The sequence below is a fragment of the Anolis carolinensis genome, chromosome 1 (genome assembly GCF_035594765.1).
Source record: "Anolis carolinensis isolate JA03-04 chromosome 1, rAnoCar3.1.pri, whole genome shotgun sequence".
In the NCBI taxonomy this organism is placed as follows: domain Eukaryota; kingdom Metazoa; phylum Chordata; class Lepidosauria; order Squamata; family Dactyloidae; genus Anolis; species Anolis carolinensis.
This window is the reverse complement of record NC_085841.1, coordinates 1,983,101-1,997,889: the sequence shown is the minus strand read 5'-3', so window position 1 is coordinate 1,997,889 and position 14,789 is coordinate 1,983,101. Positions and strand designations below refer to the sequence as shown.

The 14,789-nt window shown below is 42.8% G+C and overlaps 2 protein-coding genes across 10 annotated transcripts in view; one reads left to right on the top strand and one right to left on the bottom strand.

Moving 5' to 3' along the window:
* Positions 1–8,834, top strand: part of drc1 (dynein regulatory complex subunit 1) — a 31,944-nt gene extending 23,110 nt beyond the window's left edge. The window contains exons 14-17 of the mRNA XM_062969239.1: positions 2,182–2,396; positions 4,620–4,763; positions 7,331–7,433; positions 8,316–8,834. Coding sequence (XP_062825309.1) covers positions 2,182–2,396; positions 4,620–4,763; positions 7,331–7,433; positions 8,316–8,378 — 525 coding nt within the window. The 3' untranslated portion in view covers positions 8,379–8,834. The remainder of the gene's footprint in view (positions 1–2,181; positions 2,397–4,619; positions 4,764–7,330; positions 7,434–8,315) is intronic.
* Positions 8,835–9,859: 1,025 nt separating this feature from the next.
* Positions 9,860–14,789, bottom strand: part of otof (otoferlin) — a 208,760-nt gene continuing 203,830 nt past the window's right edge. For 6 of the 9 annotated variants that reach the window (XM_062969186.1, XM_062969238.1, XM_062969189.1 and 3 more), the window contains one exon: positions 14,650–14,788. Coding sequence is in view for 3 of the 9 variants with exons in the window: in XM_062969177.1 (XP_062825247.1) it covers positions 14,608–14,788 (181 nt within the window). In the remaining 6 variants the exon portion in view is untranslated. Of the gene's footprint in view, position 14,789 lies in introns of all 9 variants that reach the window. The other 3 variants (XM_062969177.1, XM_062969215.1, XM_062969195.1) reach the window with 1 other exon arrangement.

Sequence of the window (14,789 nt, the reverse complement as noted above, 5' to 3'; positions counted from 1 at the left end):
TCCTTATGGAATAGCAGTGAATAGCCTTGCAGTCTCAAAGCCTGGCTGTTTTCTGGAGTAGCTGGAGCTTTTTGTTGTAGAGGCATAGATGAGGGGTTGTGCTGCCAAGTTTAGTGTTTCTGTGATGTGTAGTTTTGTTGTTTTGTCCTAGGCTGAAATTTCATTACCCTTTTATATATATAGATAGATATTGTCCTATACCACTACCATAATATTATTAGTAATATTACATGTAATATATAATGTATAATTAATATTATTTTATTATATAATTATTAGTATTATATTGTATTACATTATAATATTAGTATCAATATTATATGTATACACAATATGTTCAATTATTACCATAGCACAATAATAGTAAATGAAAAAACAATACAATATTTAAAAAATAAAAACAATTTTAACCAACATAAACCTATCAGGATTTCAATGGGAAGTGTGGGCCTGCTTCTGGCCAATGAGATAGTCAAGTTAAGTAGGATTGTTGGTATTGTGTGCCTTCAAGTCATTTCAGATTTTGGGGGAGGGGAAGTCTAAAACTGAGGGTGGGGGCCAGGTAAATGACCTTGGAGGGCCGCATCCGGCCCCTGGGCCTTAGTTTGGGGACCCCTGTTTTAGAGATTGCCTGTGGCATGAAGGGATGAAGATTTTAGTGAAGGGAATGATACTTCTGTCAGTGAGAAAGTTAACTGGGAAAGTGAAAGTGCGGGCCTCCAAGGTCAGGCAGAACAGCCAGAGACATTAGATAAGGAGGAGGCGAGTGGGGAATTAAGTGATACAGAAGGCTCCCAGGAGAAAGCTCCTGGAGATACAGAAATCGACACAGACCTTTGTTTACAGATCAGAGCAGACAATAGGCATCGCAGGGTGGAGCAGTTGAATGGGAAAGTGAGGAACAGATTTCAAGAGAGGCACAGTGTTTTCACAGCCGGTTTTTAATTGGCAAGGTGTTTATTTTCAAGTTAATTCAGGCAACATAGCGTATGGAATAAGAAGCTAGGCCTGAGTTCTTGGTTCATGTTTCAAGTCAAGCTCTTTGGTTTTGGGATTCAAGTATCTTGGAAGTTTCTTTGTTCCTGTTTTATATTCATGATCAAGTTTTAATAAGGATACCTTTTGTTAATGTGGGATTTGTGTATAGGTAGTATTTAAATGAAATTTGTGTCTAGCATGTATTGCATCATCCAGGAAATGCTATAGTGTGTAAAGAGTTAATTTGGTAAGAAGCTGTATTGACCTTGGATATGTGCCTGGAGCTGGATAGGAGTGTCCAGACTACAAGTGTGTTTGTATCATTGCTGATTGCATCAGATGAGTTCTGTTCTGCCTGCTGAGAAGATCTGTGCTGTTTGCCTACAGTGAGAGTCCTGTGTCTATTGTCTGCAAGTCTCTTTGTCTTGTTCAGTAAACTTTGTAAATACTTTTTAACATCGTCTCTGACGTTCCTTCGTTCTGCGCTCAACTGACGTCATTCATCTGCTCCTACGCTGTGCGAATTACTCTGACACCTTTTGGTTGTGGGCTTGTGATTTTTTACTATTCCTAAACTATATTACCTTTGAATCTGTTTGAGACATTGGGATTCCTGTTGGATTATTGCTGATTGCTAAACCATTTTGGATATACCTTTTATTGGAGCCTCCGGTGGCCTAGGGGATAAAAGCCTTGTGACTTGAAGGTTGGGTTGCTGACCTGAAGGCTGCCAGGTTCGAATCCCACCCGAGGAGAGCACAGATGAGCTCCCTCTATCAGCTCCAGCTCCATGCAGGGACATGAGAGAAGCCTCCCACAAGGATGGTAAAAACATCAAAACATCCGGGCGTCCCCTGGGCAATGTCCTTGCAGACGGCCAATTCTCTCACTCCAGAAGCAACTCCAGGTTGCTCCTGACACGGAAAAAAAAACCTTTTATTACCCTATTCCTGCATTTTTCCTATACTTTTGATATATTCTACAATACATTTGTTTGCTTATATTCTGGACTCTTGCATGGTGTTGTGATCCTTGGGGTTTCCAGGCCTGGGGTGCAACCTCTTTTCTCCTCTTTTCTAGACTCCCTCCACTGCCCCCTTCCCTTGTTTGCTTTCCTTCCACGAAGCCACTCTGAAATGCTGAGTCCCTCCTCAGCTTCTCCTGTGGATGGGAATCCTGCTTGAACGTTTCTTTCTCTCTTAGGATGTTGAAGAGCTGCTGGCAGAGATGACTCCTGAAGCAGAACCTTCTGAGGAAGAAGAGACGGAGGTGACTTGTGAAGCAGAGCTCGCTATCGTTTCCGGGGAGGCCATCAAAAGCTCCGTTGAATCGTTGGAGCCCCTCTCGAAAATATGCATGCACCCCAATGACATCCTCAAAGCCCTCAAGGCGTTTGTGCATGAAATCAAGAAGCTGAGGTAAGTCTGGCCGAGGAACAAACTGTCAGGTCTGCCCTTGGTGTCTCTTGAAGCAGGGGAGATGCCCCCAAAAGATGGGGAGCCAGACCAACTAGAAGGCTGTGTTGTGGGACAGCCACCCCAAGGGTTGTTCTTCACTTCTGTAGAATTTTCTTTAAAGTTGTACTTTGTTTTAATCAGAGGTCGGCTGCCTTGGGTCTTTTGTTGGTGAGGCTGAATTATTTATTGGGCCCGGGCTGTGGCGCAGGCTGGTGAGCAGCCAGCTGCAACAAATCACTCTGACCAAGAAGTCATGAGTTCGAGGCCAGCTCAGAGCCTGTGTTTGTCTCTGTCTTTGTTCTATGTTAAGGCATTGAATGTTTGCCTTATATGTGTAATGTGATCCGCCCTGAGTCCCCTCGGGGTGAGAAGGGCGGAATATATACTGTAAATAAATTTATCCTGGGGGCCTCCAGAAATGACAATCCATCCTTTAAAGCAGGGCCACTTTCCGTTCCTTAATATAAATCCCTTCTCCTATTTTTTCCCAAACTAGAAGGTGACTTCTTATCCTTTTCAGAGGTTTTTTGGCTATCTAGCCCACATGTGTCAAATTCAAGGCCCATAGGCTGACTCTTCTCTCCATGGCTTTTTATGTGACCATCCTCCAGATGCTGGGCTATAACTCCTGTATTCCTCTTCATTAGACATTCTGGTTAGAACTGATGAGAGGTGTGATACAAAAACATTTGAAAGGCTGCAGTTTTTTTGTTTAGTCAAGAAAGTGGGGTATAAATTATCAATATTATAATATTATCAATATTATAATACTTATAATATGGATAATAATATAATGTAATAAAATATTATACTAATACAATATAATAATATTAATTATATATATATTAAATGTAATATTACTAATAATATTACCATATAATGATATAGTACAATATAGTAATTTAATGCTTATATTGTGCTATGCTAATAATATATTGTATGTACATTTGATTTGTAAGCCGCTCTGAGTCCCCTCCGGGGTGAGAATAGCGGGATGTAAATGTAGTAAATAAATAAATTAATAAATAAATAATAAATTCAGATACAAGGCTTGTGGATATGAGGTCTGACTCTGAAATGTCTTTTACCCTTTCCCCAAACACAGAGCCACAAATGCATGGTGGATAATCAAACATAATGGACCTTGTCATTCAATAATGTCTGGGGCTCCAAACTAGGTAAAAACTAAAGAGTACCAGCAACCTAGCAGTCTGAAAGCATCCAAGTGTGAGTAGATCAATAGGTAATGGCGCTCCATGCAGTCATGCCTGCCACATGGCCTTGTAGGTGTCTACAGACAACGCCGGCTCTTCGTCTTAGAAATGGCATCAAAGACTTCTCTAACTATCTGATTATCTTGCTGGAACAGGCAGTAGCTGAGATTGATGGATTAAAAAGCGATCTGGAAGAGATAGCTCTTTGGTAGCAGATAATGTTGTACTTTGGTGCTCTTGTCCTGCATCTTGGCTCTGTTACCCTGGGATAGAATTCTGGGCTCTGATCTGCTTCCCTGCAACCTTGTTCTGGACCTTGTTGTATCCTGTAGCCTTGATATTGATTTCTGGACTAACTTCCTGGCGTGACTTAAGGATTTAGGCTTCAGTTTGTATCTCTGACTGTCTGGCTTTGACTTTGGAACACTGACTTTGATTGGTACCCTTGAATTCTTGGTGTTTCATTTATGAACCTTGTTAACTGAACTCCTGGTATATGACTATTGGACTCAGGCATGGGCAAACTTCAGCCCTCCCTCCAGGTGTTTTGGACTTCAACTCCCACAATTGCTAATGACCTACTGGCTGTTAGAAATTGTGGGAGTTGCAGTCTAAAATACCTGGAGGGCCAAAGTTTGCCCAGGCCTGATTGGACTCTAATCTAGGCTGTTGTTTGTTCTTGTTTCTGACCTGACTCGGGTTGTCTTCATTAATTTTGTTGTTAAATGGGCTGCATGCTACAATTGTTATTTTGGCAAGACTTTAAAAGACACAATAATTTAGTTTTCTTTATAAGTAAATATTGCCTTGGCTTACCTTGCTTTTGTTTAATTGAACCTTAACTCTGATACTGAGAGGCCTGGAAAGCAGCAGGCATTGCTAGTGGCCAGTCCCAGGCCTGGCTCTGTGGCCCAACCTGCAGAGGCCTGCATCAGGTTTCCTGTCAGGTGCCCTTCCCTTCCTGCTTTAGGGAGAAACACCCCCCAGTCAAGAAAGCCCCGGAAGAGCGGGATGACTCCAAGGACTCGGAGTACTGGGAGGCGCTGGCCCACATCATCCCGGATGGCAAGCTGAAGCTGTGGGATGCCCTGATTGTTGGCTTGCAGAAATACCAGTAAGTTTCAGTTGCAGAGCTGTTTATGGTGTTGCCCCAAAGCCCCCCCTCCCAAAAAATGGCATTTTTATCGAGCCAATTAAAAGATGCAAAATACATCACAAAATGCATTTCTAGTCTACTGCTTCCTTTATCAGGCAAAGATAATAAAATTCTGCCAGGGAAAGGAAGTGATGATGTTATGATGTAAAATGATGTAAATAAATGATAGGTAGTGTGTTGTCGAAGGCTTTCATGGTCAGGATCACAGGGTTGTTGTATGTCTTTCGGGCTGTGTGGCCATGTTCCAGAAGTATCCTCTCCTGACGTTTCGCCCACATCTATGGCAGGCATCCTCAGAAATTGTGAGGTATGGATGAACTAGGCAAGGAAAGGAAAAAATATTTATCTGTGGAGAGTCCAGGGTGTGACAAGAGTCATTTGTCAGTTGGAAGCCAGCATTAATGATAGGTAGTGTTTGGAGGCACTAGAGCAGGTATGGGCAAACTTCAGCTGTTAGGAATTGTGGGAGTTGAAGTCCGAAACACCTGGAGGAGGGCCAAAGTTTGCCCATGCCTGCACTAGAGAATTCTAAATGTCCCTCCCTAAACTGCACATCCCAAGATTCCAAAGCATGTTGCTGTGCTAGCTACAGCGGCATCTCAATGCCGTAATGCGTAGTTGTGCCAACCTATGGTGACCATGAGAATATTATCAGGTTTTCTTAGGCAAGGAATATTAAAAGGCTACCCCACAACCTCTGAGGATGCCTGTCATAGATGTAGGCAAAATGCCAGGAGAAAATACTTCTTGAACATGGCCATACAGCTCGGAAAACACACAACAACCCTATTAAAAGGATGGTTTGCCACTTCCTTCCTTTGAAATATAATCTGACCTTGCTTAGTTTCCAAGATCAGACAGAAGTCCACCACCTCAAGTATAAGATTGGCCCGTTGTGGTTATTTTCAAATATCTGTAGAAGACCAAACAAGGCAGAACCTGGCACTGTATGATCGGGCTGTTCTCTCTTCTGCCAAATGTGCTCTGATCCCAAAATGTCTGTGCCTGGAGTGTCCCCTTGTGCTGAACTCAGGAAGTGCGTGTTCCTTCAAACCCACTATGACAACTGTGTTTAGAATATGTCTGCACAGAGATTCTCAGTACAGTGGGAAGGTACTACGCTTAGGCAGAGAAAATGAAATGCATGGATACAGGATGGGAGACACTAAACAGTCCATGTGAAAGGGATCTAAGAGTCTTAGCAGACCACAAGCTGAACAGGAGTCACATGTGATGCCACAGCTAAAAAAGCCAATGCAGTTCTAATCAGCATCCGTAGGAGTATAGTCTCTAGACTGAGAAAAGTCATAGTCCCAGTCTGTTCTACATTGGTCAGACCTCACCTGGAATAACACTATGTCTGGACACCGCAGTTCAAGACAGACTGGGAGATGTCTAGAGAAGGGCAACTAAAATGGCCAAAGGTGTGGAAACCATTAATCTTTCTGAACAGTAGCTTCAGGAATGGAAGATATTTAGCTTGGAGAAGAGAAGAAGGGGCATGATACCCATGTTTAAATACCCTGTTTCCCCGAAAATAAGACATCCCCGGAAAATAAGATCTAGTAGAGGTTTTGCTGAATTGCTAAATATAAGACCTCCCCCAAAAGTAAGACCTAGCAAAGGTTTTGTTTGGAAGCATGCCCAATGAACAGAACACCAGAGGATGCAGAATTGGTAAATGTACATACCAGTTGTACATAGAAATAATGGTAATCACAAGAAATTCTTAATAGGATTCACAGTTTGTCCGGTTATGTTGGTTTGTGATGACTACTGTACAGTATATAATAAATGTTCTTTTTTTTTGTTCAACAATAAATGTGAATTCTTCTTCATGGAAAAATAAGTAATCCCCTGAAAATAAGACCTAGCATATCTTTGGGAGCAAAAATTAATATAAGACACTGTCTTATTTTCGGTAGTTGAAAAGATATCATGTTGAGGAAGGGGCAAGCTTGTGTTTTCTGTGCTAGGACATGGAATAATGGGTGCAAATTTCAGGAAAAGAGATTCCATCTGTATATTAGGAAGATCTTCTGGATGGTCAGAGTTGTTTGATAGTAGAATCTGCAACCTGGTGTTTTTTTTTGATCAGGCATGAGCAAACTTTGGCCCTCCAGGTGTTTTGGATGTCAACTCCCACAATTCCTAATAACCTACTGACTGTTGGGAATGGTGGGAGTTGAAGTCCAAAACACCTCAAGGGAAGGCCAAAGTTTGCCCATGCCTGCTCTGGATGACCATCTGTTGGGAAGGGTTGTATTGTGGATTCCTATGTGGCAGGGTGGTGCTGGAATGGGGTCTCCTCCAGTTATAATTCAGTGATTCTAAGGGATAGTTTCTCTTTATTTTTCAGGTTCACTTGGCTACCTTTGAGCTTCTGTTACTTACAGTCGTTATCAATTTATCTGAATGTCTCCCTTACAGCCTCTTTTGGATGAGACTTTCCCGCTGTTGCATTTGAAGCAACCGTCATCCATCCATCCATCCTCATGTGATGTCTTTTTTACCTCTTTTTCCAGCCACATTCTGTCCCAGAGGGACAAGCTCATTACTGAGACAGACGGGCTGCACCAGCAAAACGCAGAACTCCGGCTGTTGCTGCAGCAGTACCTCCAGTCCCCGGTGAGCAAAGGGCTGAGAGCAAAAGGGTAGAAAGGCCCATGTGTTTTGGGATCAAGGGTGGTCCCTTCCCTTGGGGGGAGCACCATCTCAGGCATTGATTCTTAAATAGAGGGATGCAAAGCAGCTGAAATCCAATTAATAATTCATTTCAGAGATTCGGATGCCCCCTGCTTCGTTTTGTAAAGATTCAGAGCGGGTTCTGTTCCAATGAGTAATCTGAATCTCTGAAGCTTTGTAATTGCTTCGTTAAGATTTGTTCCATTAGCGGTAATGGGGAAAATCTAGGGGCTTGTTTCTCCAACATACCAGGATGAGACTTCACATACTTGAAGGCAACATTTACAACTTTAAGGCTGCCATGTTTCAGAACATTTAAGTCATCCACTAATTTTTAGGAATTTTTAAAGTTTTTACAAAACAATTTTTAAAAAGCTCCAAAAGTTTCAGAAAGATTCCTACTGATTTTTAGGAATTAAAAAAGTTCATTTAAAACATTATTTTTTAGAAAAAAAATTACAAGAGTTATCTCCTCAAACTGCGGCACAGTGATACGGTATGAGCAAGGCAGGAAGCTTGCCATGTTTCAGAACAATCAGCCTGTCTAATGGTTTTTAGATTTTTTTTTTCAATTTAAGCACATGTGATAAGCACATGTGACTTTATCAATGAGAATTATAAGCAGTAAACATAATTGTAAAGTGAAATGCTGGTTCTGTCAGAGGAAGCAGGCAGGTATGTAGGATCTTTCAGGTCTGGCTTGCTGGGTGTGGGGCAGAGGGCTCTCTGGTGGGAAGTATAGGAATTTGGGAAATATAAGTTTAGGTTGGATAATTTCAACAGAAGGAGATTATAGACTGGATTCTACTTTTCCCCTTTTTTCAGGTGAATGCAGAGTTGCTGATCCCTCCCACCCACTTACTGAACATGCAGTTGAATTCTTCATGACCCATGCTTCGCAGGAAGTTTAGGGGCTGCTTGACTCTCCCAAAACCCCCTCTTTATAGAGTCATTTCAATAGGCCATTGTGGGTGTAACGGAACCAAACAGTAAGGAGAAGCTACTTTGAAACATTGGTCCCTTGGAAGAGTTGTTGGAGCCATGAATTTGTGAGTACCTCCTGCTTTGGTATGAGCCACCCAGTTCTTTCCTCGCATAGCCGCATTAACCTGTGGGCAGAGGCTTCTCTGGGAATTGAGGTGTATAACAACTCTCTCACAAACCTTCTGACTCATTGATGAAGGGGACGTGGAGAATCCTCACTTGGCATGATTCAGAGTCCACAAAACACAGCACCATCCTCCAGAAGTGTTCCCTGGAGCAGAAAAACAGGCACCTTTTTTCTGACTTTCAGAATGTTATTTCTGTGTGTGCGAAGGAGGACAAATAAATGGTTTATTGTGACATGGTAGTCCCTCTTGGTTGATTCTTGGTGCTCCTTGAGGAGCATGTCATAGACCGAGAGATGGTGCAGGTGGGATGGAGTGTGCGTAGGTGGGCATCGCAGACTTCTGGGGGAATAAGGATGTTCTTTTTGAGTTGCGCATTATATTCCATGTTTCTCTGAGATATGACAGGAGCCAAAATCACCAAAAAATGCCGCTACCCTAATAGCCATTAAAGCCCCAGTGGAAAAATACTCTTGCGCGGCTACCTGAGAGCCTATCCTCCACTGAATTGCTGTTTGTGGAAAGTGCCCTTATGTGTTGTTGAAGGCTTTCATGGCTGGAATCACTGTGTTGCTGTGAGTTTTCCGAGTTGTATGACCCTGTACCAGAAACATTCTCTCCTGATGTTTTGCCCACATCTATGCCAGGCATCTTCAGAGGTTGTGAGGTATATTGGAAACTAAGCAAGGGAGGTTTATATATATCTGTAGAAGGTCCAAGAAATTGATTAAGAATCTTGATCACAATTTCAGAAGAACCCAAAGCACTCCAGGATTGAATTGTTTCTTACAGAGAACATAAATCCAAGAAAAGATACCAAATAGGTTTGCAAACATTGCTGGTTTGTGGATTTGTTCTGCTTCCCCCCTTTTTATCTTTTCTCCTTCACCCTTTTGCTAAGACTATGTAACAAAATTTGAAAACAAAATCTGTTCCTGGTTTGAAAGTGTTGTTTCCTGTTTAATTGTGCAGTACTTTACTTTGTTGTTATGCTCCAGAAACGTTGTTTTTGTGGCTGCCACAAACAAGGTTGAATTGGTTGATATTCATTGAAAAGCTATAGCAAAATGTGCTCCCTCCCGCAAAGACAAAATTGTTGCAATTTAATAAACCTTTTCCATGTTTAATGTGTTGACGAAGGGTTAGGGTTAGGGTTTCCATGTTTTTTTTATAGAACCAATTAGGAAATGACATGTACAACCCAGGAACAAAAAATGGTGTTACAAAGCGTATAATGCACACAAAGTTATCCAGAATCGGTTTCTTTTCTGGTAATCTGTTTTTATTAAAGAACATACAGATTTTATTTTATTTTCTGTTGGTCCATACAGCAAATTCCAAAAGACCCTGCAGTTAACAGTGCACAGAGAAAGGTTTCCCCACCCAAACCCTCCCCACGACAGTAGAGAAATAGGATCTATCATTTACACACACTTCAGATAAGAAAAAAAGGGAAGGGGTGGGGGAACAAAGCCAGCATGACACACACAACCCGCCCGTGCGCCGGGGTTTTGAAAGAGGAGGAGGAGGAGGAGGGTCAGGAGCACAGTGGTGCTGGTTTCTCTGGGGGCTTTTTCACACCGGAGCTCCGCCACTTGGCATCTCCATCCATCCCAGGGCTCCTCCTGAACCTTTGCACGATGCAGTTGCCTCCTGAGCTTCTCTGTGGTGACAGAAGTGATCTTTCTGGGCTCCTACTACTCTCGGGATTTCCCATCGACCGGGAAGTTCTGAGAATTGTATCCCAAAGAGTAACTTCCCCAAACTCGGGGCGGTTGCATGTCCCTGGCAGTACCCTGAGACCTTAGCCGTGCCTGCTGAGCAGACAGGCCCTTCGGAATAGGGCCAAAAAGACCCTCGGTTCCCATTTGACGGGGCCATCAACTTCTTAGAAGTGAAAAAGCATCAACACTTGTATATTGGAGGAATTGGGACAAGGGGAAACTGTGGTACATACCTGCAGACTTGTTTTCACCTCTGTTTCCTAAATGTATGTAAGTTGGGGTGCTTTGTTTCCTGCCTGGATGGAGAGGCTACTTCCCCCTTCTTCTTCCAAAAGGTTTTGAGTGTGTTTTTATTCCCCTTCATTTGAGAAGGAAGCACCATGAGACTTCTCTGCCTCACGCACAGACTTGGCAGTCAGCATTAGGGCCTCTTCCACCAAAGTTTGTCAAACTTTATTTTGTCTATTTGCTCTTTTATCCAAGATGCACTGCCTGCCATAATAATAATAAAAAAAATAAGTGGGGTTGTTGTATGTTTTTCGGGCTGTCTGGCCATGTTCCAGAAGTATTCTCTCCTGACGTTTCGCCCACATCTATGGCAGGCATCCTCAAAGGTTATGAGGTACATAGATGTGGGTGAAACGTCATGAGAGAATACTTCTGGAACATGGCCAGACAGCCCGGAAAACATACAACAACCCTGTGATCCCGGCCATGAAAGCCTTCGACAACACAAAAAATAAGTTTTACTCTTTTTAAGTTTTAGGAGAGCCTCTTTTGTATTTTCCCTCCAGTTTCCTACCATAAGCTCATGTCTAGCACTGGCTACACTGCACTTCGCTATAGAGACCAAATATTCCTCCACAATGTGTGTGCAAGTCTCTAATGATTGTGGTGGTTGCCTTACAAACAGTTCTTGATGCAACCTGTAGCAGGCCAATGGCAGAGGGTATGGCCTAGTGATCCTAAATGCATCCTTCCTACTAATCATGATATGCTGTGAGGGGAGCAGGGAGGGTGGATTCAGGAGGGCATGGGTTGGGAATGGTGTACCGTATATACTCATGGATAAGTTGACCTCATGTATAAGGAGGCCTAATCAGGAGCGGCTTAAAGAGCTGGGCCTGCTTAGCCTGCAGAAGAGAAGATTGAGAGGAGATATGATTGTCATGTTCAAATATTTGAAAGGAAGATGGAGCAGGCTTCCTTTCTGCTATCCTGGAAGCTAGGACTCAGAGCAACGGGTTCAAATTACAGGAAAGGAGATTCCAGTTGAACATTAGGAAGAAATTCCTGACTATAAGAAGAGCTGTTCAATAGCGGAACTATACAACCGAGTGTAGTGGAGGCTTTTAAACAGAGGCTGAATGGCCACCTGTTGGGAGTGCTTTGACTGTGCTTATCCTGCATGTGGTTTCTTCTGACTCTAATATTCTAAGTCAGGATCACATTTTTGGGGTCAAAATGATGGATTTTGATATGACCCATGGATAAGTTGAGAGTCATTCCAGAGAGAGGGGAAAGCATCCAGATATCAATTTTAAAAGCCAGAAGTAGTGTTAAGTTTTGTATAATGTGTTTTTTATTATGCATTGTTAATTGATCTGAACGTGTTGTTGATTTTAGTGAACTTTGGTTTGTGCATTCAATTTTGCTAATTTCTGTAAGCCGCCTTGAGTCCCCTTGGGTCAGAAAGGCGGGGTAGAAATGTTGTAAATAAAACCAAATAAATAAATAAATAAATAAATAAATAAATAAATAAATAAAAAGTTGGGAGAGAATAGGGGAAGTGGCTGCTTCTTTCTGGCTCTCCTGGGACAGACTTGGCTCTTGCCTTTGGCCACTTTGCTCAAGAAGGGCGTGACTCCTTTTGTATTGAACACTTAAGGCAGGCATGGGCAAACTTTGGCCCTCCTCAAAGTGTTTTGGACTTCAACTCTCACAATTCTTAACAGCCAGTAGGCTGTTAGGAACAGTGGGAATTAAAGTCCAAAACACTTTGAGGAGGGCCAAAGTTTGCCCATGCCTGAGTTAAGGTTTATAACAATACTGCAGTACTCACACTGAGTACTGCAGTACTCACACTGAGTACTGCAGTACTCACACTCACCCATGGATGTCGACCCAGGTCCTTTTTGGATTGATTTTGGATTAAAGAATTGTGATTTCTACATGAGTATATACGGTAGCTGCCTGTTTATTGTCGTAGGCTGGACACTTACATACAGGGTCGTATACACAGACAGTAGCCCCAACGATAGCAATGCGCCTCTTCCTTAATTCTTAGATTCTTAAGGGGAAGATGGACTCGAGATTGTGCCAGGACTTAAAAGGACAGGGGCTTAGAAGATGCTGTTGTGGAACTGTCCATGTGTAGCCCAGCTTTCTTGCATGTCCACAGCATGCTGTTGACTTTCCCTTTAGCCATTTCTTCCCATCCCCAAACGGCTTCCTCGCCAGTCCCTTTTCCAAAGAGATAAGGCTTTTCTGGAGCCTCCAGTATCCAAGGAACTGACTGCATACCTGTCCTATCAGAACCCCACAACTACACTGCCTTTACTAGGAGAACATGTGTGACACATATTTATGATAGTATTCTCTTATGGTGGGCCTTCTGATGGGGCAAGGAAAGGAGTTTACATGGGGAAACAAAACAAAACCAAACAAAGCATGGGGTATGGCGCAGGATCACAATGGTTTAGGAATAGCAGAGTTGCTTACTCTGCCACCTGACTTAACCTCCCACTCTGCCACAGGCCGCAAGCAGCAGTCCCATCTCATACTTGGGAGCCAAGAAATTGCCTACCCTGAAACGGGTTGTGATTTTTCCATTGTGCTTTTTCGCCAGAGCCAAGAAGCCTGGCCAAAGATCGTAACCAGCCCCTTCGTGGTGCCAAGGCAAAATGAAGTCTCCTTTGCCTTGCTCTTTTGTTCATATTGCTTGTGATAGAGATATGTGTCCATGCTTGCAATAGAGATATGTGCCATCTCTGGAAAGTTTCTGTGCTTTTCTCGGGAAAGGCCTCATGCGCATCAACATGCAATGCACAATGATCACTGGTCATATCATCTCTTGCTAGAAGAGGACAACACGGAAATGTGGATTTCTATTTACTGCAGGAGTAGGTTCACTTGCGTAGACATCTGTCCCAGTGATAATATGGAGTATTTGTATTGTGCTTTTGAGCTTATAAATACCAAGACATGGATTTACAAATTCATATATTGATAGATGAATTTGTGTATATATATTTATGTTGTATGAATTGATTGACTTCCATATCCTAACTTTTGTTGGTCAATTTTCATTGAGTACAAGTTAAGTTGTGCTTCTCTTTTTTCAGTATATGAATTTGTATATATATTTTCTTTGCATATCTATTTAGTTTCAGATTCTAACTTTTGTTGGTCGATATTTACTTGCATGTCTATTTACTTTCATATTCTAACTTTAGTTGGTTGATTTCAATTGATTATAAGTTAGGATGTGCTTCTCCTTTGTGTGTTTGTTGCAGTGCATTTTGGAGGTTATTTGGTGCCTTCTGGACAAGGAATGGCAGGGGTGGAAAACTCCAGCAAAAGAACGGCAGCTTGGTTCATATCATGTGCAGAGCCGCTCCTGGCTCAGATATAAACCTATTCTCACAACACAAGCCACCTTCCTATTGACCTGTCATCTGACAAACTAACTAGCCCTTTTGCATTATTACAGCCACCAAAAATGGGAGCAGGCTACCCCCTGTTTCCTAGGGGTCTCCGTACGTAGTCTTCATCCTTATTGAAAACAATTCCGTAATGAGACACTGACCAACATCACACCTAAACTGGTCAGGAGGCCCTTTCCAGCTCTTCTCAGAACAGCATTTGGTGGCCTCGGCTCCAAAAGAAAAACCACAAAACAAAGGAAAGCTTGGAGGCATCAAATTCACACAGTGAGGAAAACAAAAACAAAAAATGGAAGGCCAGCTCACCTCCACTTTTTGAGGGACCAGAAAGTAGAGATAAGAAGGTCACCTCGAACTATGGAACTTCAACCCAGCTTCAATAGAACTGGAGACCTCAAGGGAACGGATGATGGCAGAAACCACTATCTCTCCCCCAAGATACAAGGCAAAGCACATCCTGAGACACACCTTAGCCTCCACTAAAACCAGGATAATACTTAAGGTAATCGTAGTAATACTCCCCAAAGGAAACGCAAGGAAACCACAAAAGTGAAACGAAGTGTGATGAAGACCGTCTGGCTCGGAAATGGAAGAGGAGCCTGGCCACGGAGCAGCTTCCTCAGGCCCCCAGGAGCTTCTTGACCATGTAGCCAGGCATGGAGTAGAGGAAGAGGCCCACCATGATGATGAGCAGGACGGCCAGGACGATCTTGATGATCAGCCACTTGTACCGGGTGCAGATGAGGTATCTGATCGACTTGAGTGGGTTCAGGAACCAGATGAAGGAAGTGTCCGGGCGAC